Here is a 19487-nt window from a genome sequence, read left to right on the forward strand (position 1 = left end):
TCATATAAATGGTCAAAAATTAAAATAGAATAAACACATTTATTCAGTTAGTTACTTTCTTTTTATTTTCACAGTTCTGATCATTTTGTAAAGCTATATAATGCTTAACAAATTGTCATAACAAAACAAATTTATCATAATAAACATCAATAATAAGTAACAAGAACATTATGCAGATCTCAAGTCTTATAACAAACATGGTAATAACATGAACAATAGTCTTAACAAATTATTCATCATTTCTTCCTATTCTGTTGTATAAAATGATGCTAGAAAAGATTTTTCACAATTTCAAGCTTACATGAAGGAACAGGAGTTATTCTATCCTAAATACTTAGGAAATAAGGCATCTGTGTGCACACTGCCCTTAAACATGTTTTGGCTGTAAATAACCTATGGGTACACCATCCCTAAACATAATTAGACTATACATAACCTATGTATGTGTATATAATTATTCTCCCAGCAAAAAACTGAAACCAATATAGTTACTGTCTCACAACCAAAACTGATACATGTTCCATAAACAGACGTTTAATGGTTTGCCATATAAAAGTATCATATAACAATGAAAGCATCTTTTATTGGGACAGGAATAATAACATACCAGAACTTAAAATTAAAAATGCTGAATCATTTCATAAAAGATGCTATCTTGGCCATGCTATAGAAATGAGTATCAGTAAAAACTGATCAGTGTTTTTCTACCATTTATATCCGAAAAACAAAACTCATAAAAATGGTAAAAATCTGATTCATTTTTTACAGAGTAATTGTTTTTGTAAAATAATATACAATAGTGTAATTTGAAATAATAATAGTTTATCTAAAGCGAACACTGATATTAAGTTGCTAAATCTTACTGAAAACCTGTCTCCTTGCTAACTGCTAACTTAGAAATCTTTGAAACTTGCTGAATGTTGTAGAAAATGTACACTATTTATCTTAGTTTTACATAACAACACTGTTTTCAATTTTCTCACATTTTCATTCATTTAATCCAAACAAAACAGAGACAAAGTTTTCTATCAGACAACTTCTTCACTTGTGAATACTTTCTGTTAGCAATCTGACCACTGAAAAATAAACACATCTTATGATGGTTAAATAGTATCACTTTAATTTCATGTTACTAAGAAAAGAACAGGCTCAGTATGTCTAACATAATATACTAATATCTACTAGGTATTAGTCATTTTGATTAAAACTGATTGCATTCAATAAGAAAATGGTCCTACATCATATACAACAAAGAAAGCCCAGTTTTTGAAAATCCTCTACAACAAAGAAATCATGCACAATGTCATACAATTTGATCCTACATTCCATTCAAATCTATTCGGGACGAATGTTGAGGTACAGTACCAGTAAACTACAGAAAAGCTTTTTGTACCTCAATGATTGTTTTGCCTCTATTCACCTGTCAAAAGTTCTCACATTTCTATATCTTTAAAACAGAAGAACTTTTTTATGCTAGGACAGAAATGGTCAGATTTTTATGTGTAAAGAAATTTGTGACTTGATTCAGCATTGTACACAAGTATTGCACCTGTACTTAAAAAAAATTAATTATCATATATAAACAGTATGAATTACAGTCCAAAAGCTGGGAACAAATGATTTACTTTTTTGTAATCTATAGAAAAATGTTAATTTGGCAAACTTAACTACACAATCCAAAAAAGCTTGAAAATAAAACTGATTTAGTAAAACTATGCTGAGAGCACAAAAAAACCGCACTTTACTTGTTGTATTATGAAGGTACAACTTTAGAAGCATCAAATCATACTACATAATTCAAAACTACTTACTCATAGATGGAAGTGAACATTTACAAAAATTCTCATATACTCACTGCTGGACATCTAACAAATAATCTCAATGGAAGAACCAAATTGTGATTACATAAAGTGCTGATAAGTTACAACAGAACCTTTACAGTCAAAATTTTTCATTAATGACTTTTTGTGTGTTGTCCCATTTAAAAGTTAACCAACATCAAAATGTCTATTTTACTGAGGCACAAACAAATTTGTATCTTTTTAAGAGTCCATGTACATGTAATAAAAATATGATTTTTTTTGCATTTTATCTTTGAGTTAAACTGCACTCATGAAGTCACATGAAATCTATACTGCAAAACTTGTGAACTTTTGAACCTATAAATATTGACCAACAATGTTAAACTGAAAAAAAAATACGGCAATCAATCATGTACAATTTTAAACTACATGCAATGTCACAAAATTACGAAATAATTTCATTTTTATTAACAGAAAACTTTGAATAAGTTGTTTTATTGAACATGTAATCATACATGGAACAGATGACTGGCCTTGAAAATCACATATTGCTTTTATTTGACTGCTGTCATCCAGACAGAAGTTTTCAAAAAAAAAACTCACAAAAAAGTTTAACAACATTCTCTCTTTATGTTCAACTCTGCAGAAACCGTAGTTTTCTTAAACGTTCACTTTCTATATTTAAATATTATAGGTCATTGAAAGAATTGACATTTCACACCAATCTATGAGCAGAAAAAAATGAGGAGCAAAACCCACAAATATCTGTCCTTTCAAAATTTTTCTGTGACTATTCCATTTTTCTAGGAGCCATAAAAATGATAACTTTGACAGTACATAAGATCTTTGATGACTAGCTGAGGTTGTATTGGTTTGGATTGTTTAGCAGCTTTCCACTGTGTGTCTATTACAGGCTCGAGACAGCTGTGCCGCCAACCTTTCCTCGTTTCTGCCTGCTACACAGGTCACTTGTCCATTTTGACATTCAATACATCACTGGTAAACTGGTTTTCATTAATATTTTTCTACTGGTGAACTGCTTTTCACAGATAGTTTTCTATGGTAAATCAGCTTTCACCGTTTTGTACTGGTAACAGGTTTGAAAGATTTTGAATACATACAACAGGGTTCAGTTTTTTGTGTCCAGTTCCTCTAGAAGTATTTCTATTATTCTGTTTGCCTACTTGTAATACAGTGTGCATGTTTTAGCTGCAGAGCTGGTTTATTTTCAGATTTAACTGGTCAGCCAAAGCACATGAAACTGGATTTTGCACAGTGTTTCAGACATTATCTGGTTTTGTCTTAATACTGATGTTGGTGTTTTAATATCTTAGAAAGTTAGTGAGCACTGGTGTCCGTTTTGGTACTATGGTTTTCAGATATATAAGCAGGATTTGTGTTTTCAGAATGTGAAAACATTGACTTCACCCTAACTGTTCCTGTGATTGTATCTGTACAGCATTTCCATAGAAACATTGATAGTTTCAACTTTGGTTTATTTGTTCCAACGTAATTTCTGGTTTACTGCCGTCAGCTGCCGACAGGCTCTGCACCCACTGCAACTCCGTGACCACTCCGCCCGCAAGTCATATATGAGACGTCTGTCCACTCATCTTTATCTGGGTCGTAACACTCTACGGTGGACAGGAAATCATTGCCGTCATATCCACCTGAAATATTATATAAAAATTAATGTAGAGAAGCAAAAATTAGATTTAAAAAGGTAAAAAGTAAAGGTTCAAGAGCCTCACTCTGGTGCTATGTGAATAACCATAGAATTCATCTTTGCATATTTTTTGTATAACTTTTTTTTTTTCCACGCATACCCCAAATTTCCTATCCTCATAATTTTTATAAAATTTCTTTTTCACCCTATATTCCAAATTTCCCATCCTCATAATTTTTATAAAATTTCTTTTTCCCCCATATTTCAAATTTCCCATCCTCGTGATTTTTATAAAATTTCTTACAATTTTAAAACACAAATTCTAACGTAAGTTGTTTTCTATACCTAAAGCGTAAAGTTTTCCGCCCAGTACTGCTACACTGAGGGCACTTCTTGGACTTCTCATTGATGCTACAAACTCCCACTTATCTGTCATGAGACAGTATCGCTCTACTGTAGATAACTGACTGGAACTGTTGTAACCACCCACAACATATACACAGTCATCAAGGGACGCACAACCTGAAAAACATAATGTTTCATACATTAAAGTAAAGATTCTCGGTAAAGTAAATATATTTTCAAATATTATATGCAACATGTCTAACATCTTTTGGTGATTACCTTTAAATATCACCTCAAAAAATGTGTGTTTTTTGTCTCCCTAATTTCTTGTCTGAAAAGATCAGATATTATAGAACAGCTTTATGGCTTCTGATTTACTCTTAAGCTGTAAGTATAAAGCCCTAGCTCTCGCCTTGTACATAGTCCATTCTTTTATCTAACTAATGCTTATAGTAAATATGATAAATATATAAATGCACTGAGTGTGCAAGGTAAATCTTTGTATAACTATTTCTTAACATTAGTATGATTAAATTTTAGATATTAGTTAACACGCAGAAGAGTTCTGGGGTTCTTTCATTATTCTATCATTACAAACCCCATAAATATTCAAAAACAACAAGCCTGCTGGTAAAGCAATATTATAGCTTGGTAGAAGGGAGGTAACTTCAGCTGTCTTATGAGTAAAACATGGAGTTCACAAATTTCACCTACAGGCGCTTACTGATATTTAACCAGGTATATCAGTTAATAGATTACCTGTGTTTTTACACATTAAAATTAACCTCGCTTGTTAAATGCAACCAAATGTCAGATGTAAAAATTAAATGGAAGTGTTTATCAATCACTGTCGATTTGTTTACGTCATTTCCAGTTAGGTAAAAAACCCATACAAGCTGCATTAAAAATGCGAGACAACAGGGATTTTGTCAAGAACAAAGATCACTACGTATTTCATTTTTAAGAATGAGAAATGTTCTACTGTTATCTCCAGGATTAAATTTTTTACAAATAAATGACGTTTTCTTAATTTTAACTGATAATAGATGTGAAACCATTTCTGTATTGTGCAAATTATAACTAAAGATCTTTCCTTTAAGCTGCTATAAAGATTTTATCAACATTACAAATATATCCTAATTACAGGTTTTGAAATAAAAAGTTCAATTATCAGATTCAACAGGAAAAATGTACTGTATAACATTACTAGATACTGTCTAAGTATAAGTAATATTTGAAAGCAGAGATCTGTGCAAATCTCAATTGTCCATCTTTCATAACTAATTCCATCTTTTGCATGACTACAATAAATCTGTATGACCTTCTAGGTAATGCTATACTGTTCTAAAAATAGCAAGACATGTGCCTGTACAAGACACATTTGCATCTGTTTAGAATTTATAGAGATTTCAAGTTTTATTTTAAGCAACGTACCAGCACCACTTCTTGTCGTGTTCATAGGTGAAACGTATGACCACTCATCTTTTTCAGGATCATATCGTTCTACACTTCTTAAACGCTGCTGACCGTCAAAACCTCCGACTGCAAACAAGAGCCGGTTAACACATGTGAGACCCACACCAATACGCTGACTGTTCATAGGAGCAATTTTCTGCCACTTGTCTAAATCAGGATCATACCTGAAAGAAGATAAAAATCCATTTCAGTTCTATATTAGTTAAAACACTCAAACAAAAAGCTCAATACCCTATGACAAATCAAGGCTTTCCATATTTCTCTGAAGTCTACAAACCTCTTACTAAACAGGGCCAACATTTTATATATAAAAGGTAGGAAAATGTTACTTTATAGAAAAGATGGCTGTCTAATCTTATTACTACTATACAATCTTGTTCTTTTTACCCCAGTAAAATTGGAATTACTGCCGTGGAAAAACTTTTTAATGCAACAACAAACATTAAAACAATGTCATAAAAGATGGCACACACCAAATAAAAGATTTTAAAAAAAACTTGCATAATGTATGAAAAATTGGCCACTTAAAACAGTAAGTGTTCCTAAATTTAAAGAGATTACACCTATGACCAGATGGCGTACTTCTAAATATAAATTCTGAGATTTATAAATTAATCCCAATTAAGTTACATTTCTGTATTTTCTTTCGTTCCACCTGGAAAAACTTCATACACCTGGTGCACACAAACATATATCAAAACATTCTAGTGTCCAAAAATTTGGTCAACAATAGTGTGTCAACTGTATTGAATGTCGATACTGTAACAAGTTGGACAATACATTAAACTCTTAAATCGTCTCAAATAAGCTTACAGTGCATTATAGCAATAAAGAATTATATCGAAAAGTGGCATTATGCAATTAAATTTAATCAGACCGTCCTTATTTCAGTATGGTTCAATGTTTGAATATCATAAAACTTGAAGTTTTATACTATTTTAACTTTTCAATTATCATCAACACACTGGTAATTTGATCTATTGTCCGGTAGAAAAATAACAAATTTTCCACCTTACTTTTGCTACAAAAAAAGTATCCAGGAGTTTTCAACAGCGAAAACTAGTTTAACAACCTCCAAGAATTTTATACTTTATAATAAATCACCATTTAAAAACGTAAAAAGTAAATAACTTAAATCATCACTAGAACTTAATGCTACTATAATGATGAAATAACTGTTAAACAATATCAATTTTGAGTAAAAAATCAGTTTAGGTGTTTTTCATTTTTTTTTTTTTTTTTTGTAAAAAAATAGTATTTTAGGTACCAGTAGCTTTATATCAACTTAATTCTACAAGGAAAAAAAGGGAGGACCATAGGTAACAATGTTAACATTGTGACCTTGCACACTGTTTATGTTGTATGCTTGTTATATAAATATATGAGCCGTGCCATGAGAAAATCAACATAGTGGGTTTGCGACCAGCATGGATCCAGACTAGCCTGCGCATCCGCGCAGTCTGGTCAGGATCCATACTGTTCGCTTTTAGAACCTACTGCAATTAGAGAAACCGTTAGCGAACAGCATGGATCCTGACCAGACTGCGCGGATGCGCAGGCTGGTCTGGATCCATGCTGGTCGCAAACCCACTGTGTTGATTTTCTCATGGCACGGCTCATATGTGATAAAATATATTAAACTTGGGTAGGAAAAGGATGGAAAATTTTTCATAACTATAATTTAATGTTTGCAAGATAAATAAAGACACAGTAACATCAGCTTACTTTACATGGCTGCTTAAAAGGAAGTATCAAATATAGCATATCATATGGTAACTGAATCTGTTCTAGAAATCAGACAGTCCCCGACATTATCCTGGTAAATTTCCAGTTCTAGAAAATACAGTCCTGTATCTAGGTAATATCCAGCAATATTCCAGTCTCTTACATGAAAACAGAGCTCTACTTAAAATATGAATAAATTGTAAACAGAGACTCCTCTGGGTAAGAGAATCACGCATCTAATTGTATTGAAAATAGTTCTATTGCTATGATATAGTAAATATTAAAAGTAAATGCCTAAAAAATATAGGATTTTTGATTAAAATAAAAAGCCTTGATTTTGTTTTAGATTCTTTATCAAAATACTTCTGATAAATGACAACTTGTGATATTAAAATTGGTTTTCTAGTTACGAGATAAGGGATTTCCCTTCGTGTTTTATATTCATATCACGTTTATATGATAAAGAGGAAGAAGCTATAACTACAAAAAAAAAAATGTCCTTATTAAGATTATATCCTCGTGTTCTTAGATAAATAAATGATCCCAAAGAACTTTAATTAGGTACATCCTGTTTTCTTTTTTTTTTTTTTTTTTTAATTTTTTGGGGATTTTTTTTTTTTTTCATCTTAATACAGTCTGAGGTGTCAACTGAATCATCTATATTCGTGCACATATTCTTTGACACAAAATTGACATATATATACATTCAACCTTTTTTTGTAACAAAGTACTGTCAGTTTGAGCTAAATCATGGTGCAAAGATTTAATCAGACTTCAAGTCTTTATCAGTACAAAACGCTCATTAAACAATTTATAGTTTTTGCTACCTTATATCAATTTATTTATTCAGACTGGTGTCAAATCAATTTAAATGGCTACACCAAAAACAATGGCCGCTAATCTCCTGCCAAAAGATCTCTGTTACTGATACATACAATGCCTTACACAGCAATATCCCCCTTTTCAACTTACTTCAGGCCAACAGAAATATTTCTTTTCTTTATTTCATAAATGTTTCTTTTTTTCTTTCTTTACCTTTGAATGCAAGTATCAGTAAAAAAACATTATTAAATTAATAAATCGAAATATCAAACAGATATACACATAACTTATAATAAGGTTTTGTAGAAAAAAAAACTTCTTTAAATATATATAGGTACATTCATTGATATCAAAAGATGCAAAACTGAGATTCATTAACATAAGCTTTCAATCAAATGCTTAATTACAAAACTGGTGATTTACTGTAATTGTATATTTGTAAATGCATATGAAATATGAAATTGCAAAATGATGTAAAACAATAAATCAGACTTGCCTTGCCTGATGTTGTAATAATATTACTATGACTTGCAAATGTTTTGTTTATGACTACAGTATAGTATTGATGATAATGATTAGTATTTACCATCAGAATATTAAAGCAGAGATAGCCCAGTCGTAAGATCAAAATAAATGCCAGTTTTTGTCATTTACGGACACACTGTAATATTATCATGGCTTTTTGAGTGTTGCAATTTATGATACATCTGTCTGATTGTGTCTTTCATAGAACATACATAATTATTTTCCTATTAATTAACTGATATACAATCACATCTCAATACCGGTAACTTGAAGCCAAGGAAAAATACTCTGTAAATTAAGTAAGACTTTCATCTACAAATAAAACTTTTCTGCTGTACATTTTTTTCACTTTTATTAAAAAAACTGAGAAAACATTTAAGACCAGCTTTCTAGTTATTTAAGGAAGCAGAGCAAATTTGGTACCCACAGACTCCAGTTATTATTTTAAAGGAAGTTTCTTCATGAAATTTACTAACTATTACACAGCCATCCTTTCTATATATTTTTTCTTTCTTTATCCAATGTACAATTCCAACAGTTCATAGAAGGGCCATTGTTATATCAAGCAGAAAGATTTTAAAAAGATTTATATTCCACTAAATTTTATCTAATTAAATCTTTTTGACAGTGACAAACCTCTAAGAATTTAAAAACATTTTGAATACATGAACTTTTCTTGGGGTACAGTTTATAATATATAGTACCATTTAATAATTTTTTACTGATTCGCATTTTTTTCCAGCCAGAAAAAACACTATATCCCTCCCAACCTGATCATTGGTAAATAGTTCAGCACAGAAATAATACAGTCTATTAAATCAAACTTTCTTCTCTCGTACCCACCTTTCAGCTGAATTATGATGAATCTGTCCCTGAGAGCCGCCTACAGCGTATATCATATTGTCCATTGCACAAACCCCAACTCTGTTTCTCGGCAGTATCATTGGACACCGCTGCACCCAACAATGTCTATACTGGTCATACATATCCACTGAATTAGAATCTAAATTACCCTCGGAAGAATTATTTCTACCCCCCACAGCATAAAATGAACCCTTAACTGTGCACCCACACAGCCCACTACGTGGTGTTGGTAAATCGGGAAGTTTTAACCACTGATTTGTTTGTGGATTGTAACATTCAAAATTACTTAAAGATTGTCTCAAATATCCTCCAGCAGAAAAAATCACTAATGGCGCACAAGGTTTTCTTGGTTTTTCTGGACAAACTTGGTGTAATTTAAGCCCCTGAAAAATTCGAGATAAATATTCTTGGCACTGGGGCATTTTCTTTAAAACTGTACAATGATTTAACTGCTTTTCTAAGAAATTTGGGGACAAAAAGTGGCACCTTACAGCAGACAACATATTTTCTAATTTACACAGTCTTTTTTCTGTGTCATGTTGCACCCATCGTATCACAGCATTGAAAACCTCCGATTCACACTTCACGTTTAGTTCATCGTGTTTAATTAAATTAACTAACTGAGAAGAAGTTAATTGCAAAAACTCATCACATTTGATTACTTCTGAGAAATGTTTATAAATATATTCTCGTGCCTTTGTTTCCAGGTCTGTACATCCATGTTCACTCGCAAAGTCCGTTATTCCTATACAGTTACTAGCATCCAACTGCTGTTCTAAAAATACACTACACGCTTCAACAACGTGATTCATCTGGAACATAGTAGCTGCCGGCAAAAGATAGCACACATTTTGTTCACTGACTCTAATTTCTGCAGTGTATGCAAAGTCTATTAGAACTGCTAATGTGCACGGATGAATTCCGTGCAAGGGAATTATGCTCATCTCCTCCTCTCTCATGCCGCCTGTAAACATTGCACGGAAATATGAACTCGACGATGCTAGCACTATTTTATGACACACAAATTTTTCATCACCAACTAATAACGTCACATCACATAATTTTTCTGATCTACGTAAAGCATTCATGATTTCTAATGCTTCTTTTGGATGTTTTGTTATGTTAAAATGCATGTTTCCATCTGATTTTTCGGTTGTAACGGGTCTCGGCCGGTAGCACGAGGAAAACCCGACCCGTTCATTGATCTTCTTCTCAAACTCCGTAAGTTCAACTTCTGTATTTCCCTGCATCTTGATTGTTGCTTCCCTCCAACGTTAAAAAAACATATGTCGGAGACTGGACTTCTTCATACCCTAGCAGAACTCTGAAAAATAAAATTTTATCAGATTAGAAATATATTAATTTTACCTAAAACATCAAAACACATTTGAAATTCCTGTAATCTATCTGTGTTTCGAAACACAGGCTCTCTGAAAGTGCCTGAAACAAAATTACATCATATATTATGTACATACAAAAAACTATAAGTATTAAATACATCTTGTATTTGTTATCACAGACATATAGCAATTCACAACCTCATGTGCATTAATTCCATTGTTATGCTCATTGTATATACTGTGACAACAGTATGAATATCCCCAACTGCTTTCAGACAAACTAAAACAATTTGACAAAGCTTTAATATGACTAAATTTCATTTGTTAAAGCTGTAGGGAAAATACATTTTTTTTCTGTCTAAACCTTTGCTGAATTTTTTGTTGTAAATGTTAATTATGCATCAAACGCCCATTTCAAAATATTCTTTACAAAATATCATAATATGTCTTTGTTTTCATAAATAACAGAAACAATTTTCAAACAAGATGATTTTTTTATTCTTTCAACAGTTACAAAAAATGCAACAAACGATCATATTATTTCAGATCCAGGGAAAACGAAAATGAAATAAAGATAAATTCAAAATAAGAATGATTCATGGTTATTTGAAACAAATCTTTATATTAACTGGAATGTGAAGTTATTAAAAACCATAAACCATTATAAAATTATTATGAAATTTTACAGAACTGAATATTGTTTTTTTTTAATTTCAAATAATACACAATTTTATCTTTTGAATGAAATATATCTCCTGTCTTTTATTTTTGTTTGGGTGAGGTAAATGAAAAAAAAAACAGATAATTTCATTTTCCAAAGAAAAAAAACTGATTATATAATAAATTTCACTAACTCAATTAAAACAGTATTACTTACAGTCCTTAATTATTTGTTCAATAAATTTTTTTTAAAAAACACTAATTTTTAGTATTTACAATGACTTTTTTTGACTTTTTTTTATATTTTTCTTTTAAAAAAAAGTAAAGAAAAAAAGTAAGTTATTAAAATCTTACCAGTTTTAGAAGAAACAGTTCAGAATCAACAGCCTGAACAAAACGATATATCCATTTTTATAAATTTTTCTCTTTTTTCTCCCTTAAGTTCCATATTCATTATAAAAAAAGAAAAAAAACAACTGTTAAATGATTTCTGCATGTCCATGCAATATATTTAAATCCATCACTAAATACATTTTTGATCCTAAACTATTCATAAATTTTTTCTCTACAAGGGAAGGTATGTTTCCTGGGAAAACACATCAGCTGAGATATTCCAACTAGTATTTTAAGATTTCATAATCCGATACAACGCGAACACAGTAAACTGCTACTTGCCAATACAGAACCTATACGCTATCTACCAATGAACGACACTATCAGCGTACTGCTATTTTCGAGCTTTTTCATGTGTGGCAAAAATTATATACAGGTGTGTCACTCTATATTCCTTATACAAAACCCAGTCATTTAATACCTGTATCGGGTATTGGTATTTAACTGTAACTTTTGAGTTAGCATGATTTGCAGTTTTTCTGCCTTCCTCAAATAAACTGAAAGACAGATTAATGATTCAGATTGTACAGTTTTACCAGCAATATCCAAATGAACAATATTTAAAACGGGGAAAACACTTAGAAATTTCAAATCTACAGCGGTAGTTTAATTAAACTTGATGACTGTTTGCTAATTTTGAACAGAATCCCGTTTAACTGTACCATATTTTTACCTCTAAACCATGCTTCTTTGAAATTATACCTTCCACAAATACAGCCCCCATATAAATGCTATGGGCACCCATCTACACATATAATAGGTGTCTGGAAAAACAAAGATGCCCTGTGTTTAAGTGCTATTGGTTAAGAAGTTTTGGGATCATTATGATGGGTAGTGTAAAGACAGGTAAAAGTAAAGAGAGCAAACATCAGTGACCGTGGTTGCTGTTGCGGAATTTTCATTTTCAGCCAATGAATTCCATCCAAAAATAATGACTGGTTTTTCCAAAGTTAGCAATCATTGGTTCTGATTCCCACATTCGTTGGTCTACAATTTACTTTGACTGCCGCAACTGTCAGTCTCACTCCACAATTCTGCATGAATCAAAGGAGGCCTTAATTTTCACTACTGTTTTTGACCACTTCTGAAAAATCACAGGTATTTATTGGTTTCTCAGAGAAAACTGATACTGCTGCTTTTGAAAGTGACACTTGCATGATTTATATATAGTATTATGTAATTGCCGCAACATCACAGCAGAAATGAAATACTCCTGTACAACCCACTTTGCATAACCAACTTTAAATCTATAAAGAATAGCATCATGTTTTACGATTGTTAGTTTCATATTTCCGGAGACGAAATGATACAAAGTAAGCTCATTAAAACTGAATTATACATATATTTCTCTTGGTTTTCTATATGTGAACATAAAATACCTGTATCTACTTCTCGGATATTTAACCCTTAGCCAGCTTAATTTCTAAAATGGAATGGTCCATCATTCGATTTGGACAGTACCATTTATCATTTAAAGGGGTGTTAACTGAAAATTTACTGACTGAATAGCGAACAGTGCAGACCATGATCAGCCTGCATGGATATGCAGGCTGATCTTGGTCTGAACTGGTAGCAAAGGCAAGATCACTTGCTGCCAGCAGTCTAAAGGTTAAAATTCAATACTTTGTGAAGAAAATTGAATCATTTTAGCTTCGGCTTCCTGGGTCTGCTACCTGGGATAACCTGAACAATATGTCATTACAAAACATATGATGATTATCATACTTCTGTTCTCCTGGTTAAGTTAAGCAATCTTTTACACAGAGATAGTAAGACTTAAACAGGCACGTTTGCTTGGATTTCATTTTAAACCTTCACACATCATAAAGTTCAACAATTAAAAATATATTTAAATGAAAGATGTGTCAGCACAAAATGGATATAAAAGGATATTAACAAGTCAACTGGAACCAACTAAGGACTTGAACTCAAAAAAGGAGGTCTGTAATTTTGTATTTGATGATCAAGACCTATCAAAACCTGAAAGTATGTTTCAAATATCCTTTATATCTAGGCTAACACAGCAATAACCTGGTTTTAATTTTAAATTCACATGACCAAATTTAGATCAAGTAACACTCATAAACACAGCAATATCATGTCAAGAGCTCATTAAAATATCCATTCAATCTGAAATAAGAACATCTGAGACTCAAGACAGTTTTGAGAGAGAGTTAAAAATATGAATAGAATATTAAAACGAGCCGTGCCATGGGAAAACCAACATAGTGGGTTTGCGACCAGCATGGATCCAGACCAGCCTGCCGCATCGGGCAACATCAACACCTAATCAATGGGTTTGGTTTACCAATGCACGGGCTCATCTCAAATATTTAATAATCTTACACAAAAAAAACCCTATGGCAGAATTCGGAGACCAGTCACAAAAAATTTGCTACATTCTGAAAATGGCCTCCTTTCAGTGTATTAACATCCTTGCAGAAATTCTGTGAGATTACTAGACGAGTTATTTAAGAACAAAATTTCATCTGCAATTAAGTACGGTTATTATATTGTTACAATTCATTTATAAAGGCAGAATTCCAAAAATGTTCATAATGTAAATCTTTGTAGGAGAGCAATCTATTGTAATCTAATTATGTAGTCTATTGTTTGTAATATCAAGTAGTCTGTGTTAAATGATGTCAAATACCTTTTGTAGCATTGAATCAAACATTTAAATTAATTAAATGTTAAATAAATCAATTAATGATACAATCTACATACATGTTACACTGACATTTTATCAAGCAATGGGCAATTAAACTATGTAATATGTATTTAAGTTATTTGTAGTTATCAATATGAGCTACACCTCCAAAAGAATGTTGGTCATTGGATAGAATTTTACTATTATGAAGGTTAAAGGTTATAAAGACCAGACTGGAGACAGTCTCCAAACTCCTGGACCTGACTGGTTGATTCTGAACACTATCTCGTAACTGACCAATGGCAAGGCTGCATTAATTCTGAACACCATCTTATAACTGACCAATGGCAAGGCTGCATTTATTCTGAACACCATCTTGTAACTGACCAATGGCAAGGCTGCATTAATTCTGAACACCATCTTGTAACTGACCAATGGCAAGGCTGCATTAATTCTGAACACCATCTTGTAACTGACCAATGGCAAGGCTGCATTAATTCTGAATACCAACTTGTAACTGACCAATGGCAAGGCTGCATTAATTCTGAATACCATCTTGTAACTGACCAATGGCAAGGCTGTGAGACTGGTCTCCAAACTCATAACCTAAAACCATCAGAAGTATGACTTCTGAATACTTCTTCACTGAAAACAAGTCTCTGCACATAAAATTCCGTATTGTACTTTAGTCCTAGCTGGCAGTAGAACAGAGTGTGAACTTTCTTGAAGTCGCTAAAAGTGCATATCAGACAGAATGATTAAGCAAATTTTTTTTTAAGAATAAGTCAATAAAAAAGAGACATAATTAACTGAAGGATGATGTTGCAGAACTAGCTCAAAGTACTGAATGCCAGTAGAAATGTCAGAAGCTACTGTTGATAATACATCATTAATACTGGCGATACCACTGATGGACATCTTACCACTCACATCAATCATGAATATTTTCTGGAAACAAGAAGACCTGACAGCTATGATATTTTTAGCTCATTGCAAGTTAAATACTATAAAAAAAAATTACATTCTGATTTTTAATCTGGTCTTTAATAACATGTGCCTGCAAGTTGAAATATGTCAAATACGTCCCTCGTTTTACGTTTTCAAAAGGAAGGAAACTGGGTGTTCTGCAAGTTTTATATACTAAGGTAGAGGACAGAAAATAGTATTTATCTCGAAAAATTAGCATTGCAAACATGCAAAAAAAAGTCTGTGAAACAGTAATGTTTTTAGTTGCAGATGAATTATATTAACTACAAACTGTCCTCAATTATTTCTAGCCTAATAGAAAGCTGCACAATAAGTTGGGCAAACTGTTCTATTTGAAAACATCACATTCAAAATTACAAACTTTCAATCATAAAGTATCACAAAAATCAAACACTGTATTATTTGACTACTTCTGAAGTTTGAAACATGTCAAAGACTTTAACCTAACTAAAAGGGTAAGCTCACTGGTTTGCCAAATACAATAGGTCCTTCTTTCAACACAATCCATTTTTAACCAAACTTACTACAGGTACTTCACCAGTACCTAATATTATATCATAAAACAATATCTTCAATATGGTTGACCAATCTTAAAAAGATTTTCTTAAAAAAAAAAAACAAGAGGACCATGATGGTCCTGAATCGCTCACCTCTTCCCACATGACCCAGTTTTGAGTATGACGTCGTTTTTTCTATTATTTGACATAGTGACCTAGTTTTTGAGCTCATGTGACCCAGATTTGAACTTGACCTAGATATTATCAAGATAAAAATTCTGACCAATTTTCATGAAGATCCATTCAAGGGTATGGCCTCTAGAGAGGTCACAAGGTTTTTCTATTTCAAGAACTACTGACCTAGTTTTTGATCGCAGTTGACCCAGTTTCAAACTTGACCTATATATCATCAAGATAAACATTCAGACCAACTTTCATACAGATCCCATGAAAAATATGGTCTCTAGAGAGGTCACAACGTTCTTTCATTATTTGACCTACTGACCTACTTTTTGATGGCACGTGACCCACTTTCGAACTTGACCTAGATATCATCAAGATGAACCTTCTGACCAATTTTTATGGAGATCCATTCACAAGTATGGCCTCTAGAGAGGTCACAAGGTTTTTCTATTATTTGACCTACTGACCTAGTTTTTAACAGCACGTGACCCAGTTTCAAACTTGACCTAGATATCATCAAGATGAACATTCAGACCAACTTTCATACAGATCCCATGAAAAATATGGCCTCTAGAGAGGTCACAAGGTTTTTCTATTATTTGACCTACTGACCTAGTTTTTGAAGGCACGTGACCCACTTTCGAACTTGACCTAGATATCATCAAGGTGAACATTCTGACCAATTTTCATGAAGATCTTGTGAAATATATGGCCTCTAGAGAGGTCAGAAGGTTTTTCTATTATTTGACCTACTGACCTAGTTTTTGAAGGCACGTGACCCAGTTTCAAACTTGACCTAGATATCATCAAGGTGAACGTTCTGACCAATTTTCATGAAGATCTTGTGAAAAATATGGCCTCTAGAGAGGTCACAAGGTTTTTCTATTTTTAGACCTACTGACCTAGTTTTTGAAGGCATGTGACCCAGTTTTGAACTTGACCTAGATATCATCAAGGTGAACATTCTGAACAATTTTCATGAAGATCTTGTGAAATATATGGCCTCTAGAGAGGTCACAAGGTTTTTCTATTTTTAGACCTACTGACCTAGTTTTTGAAGGCACGTGACCCAGTTTCGAACTTGACCTAGATATCATCAAGGTGAACATTCTGACCAATTTTCATGAAGATCTTGTGAAATATATGGCCTCTAGAGAGGTCACAAGGTTTTTCTATTTTTAGACCTACTGACCTAGTTTTTGAAGGCACGTGACCCAGTTTCGAAATTGACCTAGATATCATCAAGGTGAACATTCTGACCAATTTTCATGAAGATCTTGTGAAATATATGGCCTCTAGAGAGGTCACAAGGTTTTTCTATTTTTAGACCTACTGACCTAGTTTTTGAAGGCACGTGACCCAGTTTCGAACTTGACCTAGGTATCATCAAGATGAACATTCTGATCAACTTTCATAAAGATCCCACAAAAAAATGTGACCTCTAGAGTGGTCACAAGCAAAAGTTTACGGACGGACGCACGGACGGACAACGGACGCTGTGTGAGCACAAAAGCTCACCTTGTCACTATGTGACAGGTGAGCTAAAAAACTGGCCTTTTTATAGATAAAATTTCTTTTAAAATGATATAAAACAGTTTGTTTGCCTGCAGCCTTACCTGGTTAAATATTCTCACACACAAACTGATAAAACTGTGAAGTGATCTGCAAATAGCTGTAAGTCTGATTACATGATAATGAGAGAAAATTTTGCCGAGTCATTCAACGTCAAAGTCCAATACGTCAGTGGCTACCTTACACTTGGGAATAGATCAACAACTATACACCTTAAATCAATATCACTGTCAATAATAACTTTTCATTGGAGTGGTAATTCATACAACAAAATAACTTGCATAGCAAGCTGTTAATATACAGATCTGTAGGTCCAATATATTGTAGGTGCTTCATGGGTTAGAGACTAATACTTACAGACTATTGGGATACAACTAACATTGCAGCAAACCATTGCAACACTAGCATTTTTTACTGCCAATGACTTCTCCAAACACTATGTTTTATCAAATATTTTTACACATGCTCCAGCAATACTAAGTCTAAAGAAATTAATGGAATGAGTGTCATACTGTCATAGCTTTTTTTATAGCTTTGTTTAAACAACATTATTTTTATGCAGACAACTGGTAGTCGGAGGCAGAATTGTTGACTGTAACTGGAATGGATGCATTTAGTCTGCAAAGAAACAACTGATATCTATCTAGGATTACACTGCAAACAGATTTTAATGAAGACAAGTGCTTGTGCACTTTAAGAGTTTTCATAATTATGTTTTTACTTTTTTTTTTTGGTTCTCCTGTTTAATGTTCTCAATACAGAGGCCTGGGTCTGTGTGGCCTCATACAAGCTACATCATTGCATGCTATACATGTATAATTTTTGTCGTTGTACAAATTGCTACAATTATTTATATATTAATTTCTTTCTTTGCCCACATTCTAATAACACGAATTCAAACTTTTTACTCCAATCAAATTATTGTTATTTTATGTGAAAAGCCTTAAAGAAAAAAGTTTGATACATGGAGGAACATTTTGCTTCACAGTCTATTTCTGTGTCCCCAAGATGAACCAAACACATACTTCTATGCCTCTTTTGCACTTAATAAAGGTCCATCATTTTATATAGGTCAGCATCAATGTAATCTCTATCCTTCCATTTAACACTAAAAATCTTTTAAAATGAAGACTTGAAATACAGATTATATTATCCTGACAGGACCACACCTACATTCTGTACGAAAATGAAAGTAGTATCTCAGAATAAAATTCACTGAATTTCAACATGTCTTTATGATAGCTACTTCTTAAAAATAATACCTATATCAAATCATTTTGTCTCTAGTGGTATGTTTTTTTACCTCTTTGTAATCTTTTTAATGAAAACCCAAGAAACAATTTTCCACACTCTACAACTGCCCACACTACTTCAATTGTTTGTATCTTTATTGATAACAAAAAAACTGTAAGCATAAAAATCTTGTATGTTTTGAAATGTCCAGGTGCATTAATATAGCCTCATCAATCAAGCAGTGTTAAACTTCTACTTTTAATTAATTAATGACCCAACATTTTAATTGTAAACCGCCCACAAAGTCCACCTTAACATGCATTATGTCATACATTTTCAATGTGACTTCAGAGAATAAAAAGTAATTTTATGACAAACAATTAGCTTCAGGAATATATCAAGTTCATACCTTAGTAAACTCTCTAAAATAACTCTGACTGCTGAAGTATAGCCACTATCATCCAAGACCACACTGGTGGCAAGGTTCAATGGTGAAAGTAAGACATTCAAACTCAAGATTCTGATAGGTTGATTCTGAGCTCAAGCTGGAAACTTACCAAATACAATAACAGTAGCATCCTCAAATCTTTGGGAAAAAAACAGTCAATTTTAATGTAAGTGCAAGCAAGATACTCGTGTTCCCTTTCCAATGCTACTATAAATATATGTGAAAATTCTGTTTCATTAATGCCAGCTTGACTTACTTTCCCTTAAACACCTTTTTCAGAAATCTCAGGATCTTGTATA

The 19487-nt window shown here is 32.5% G+C and overlaps 1 protein-coding gene across 7 annotated transcripts in view; it reads right to left on the bottom strand.

Annotated features, from left to right (window-relative positions):
- Positions 1-38: 38 nt before the first annotated feature.
- LOC123525244 (kelch-like ECH-associated protein 1B) overlaps positions 39-19487 on the bottom strand; it is a 71703-nt gene continuing 52254 nt past the window's right edge. For 6 of the 7 annotated variants that reach the window (XM_045304131.2, XM_045304129.2, XM_045304128.2 and 3 more), the window contains 4 exons: positions 9205-10549; positions 5248-5453; positions 3814-3990; positions 39-3472 (listed from right to left, as the gene is read on the bottom strand). In XM_045304131.2, coding sequence (XP_045160066.1) covers positions 3333-3472; positions 3814-3990; positions 5248-5453; positions 9205-10475 — 1794 coding nt within the window. In that variant the 5' untranslated portion in view covers positions 10476-10549 and the 3' untranslated portion in view covers positions 39-3332. Of the gene's footprint in view, positions 3473-3813; positions 3991-5247; positions 5454-9204; positions 10550-11579; positions 11968-19487 lie in introns of those variants that run through there. The other variant, XM_045304130.2, reaches the window with a different exon arrangement.

The sequence above is a fragment of the Mercenaria mercenaria genome, chromosome 3 (genome assembly GCF_021730395.1).
Source record: "Mercenaria mercenaria strain notata chromosome 3, MADL_Memer_1, whole genome shotgun sequence".
Classification (NCBI taxonomy): domain Eukaryota; kingdom Metazoa; phylum Mollusca; class Bivalvia; order Venerida; family Veneridae; genus Mercenaria; species Mercenaria mercenaria.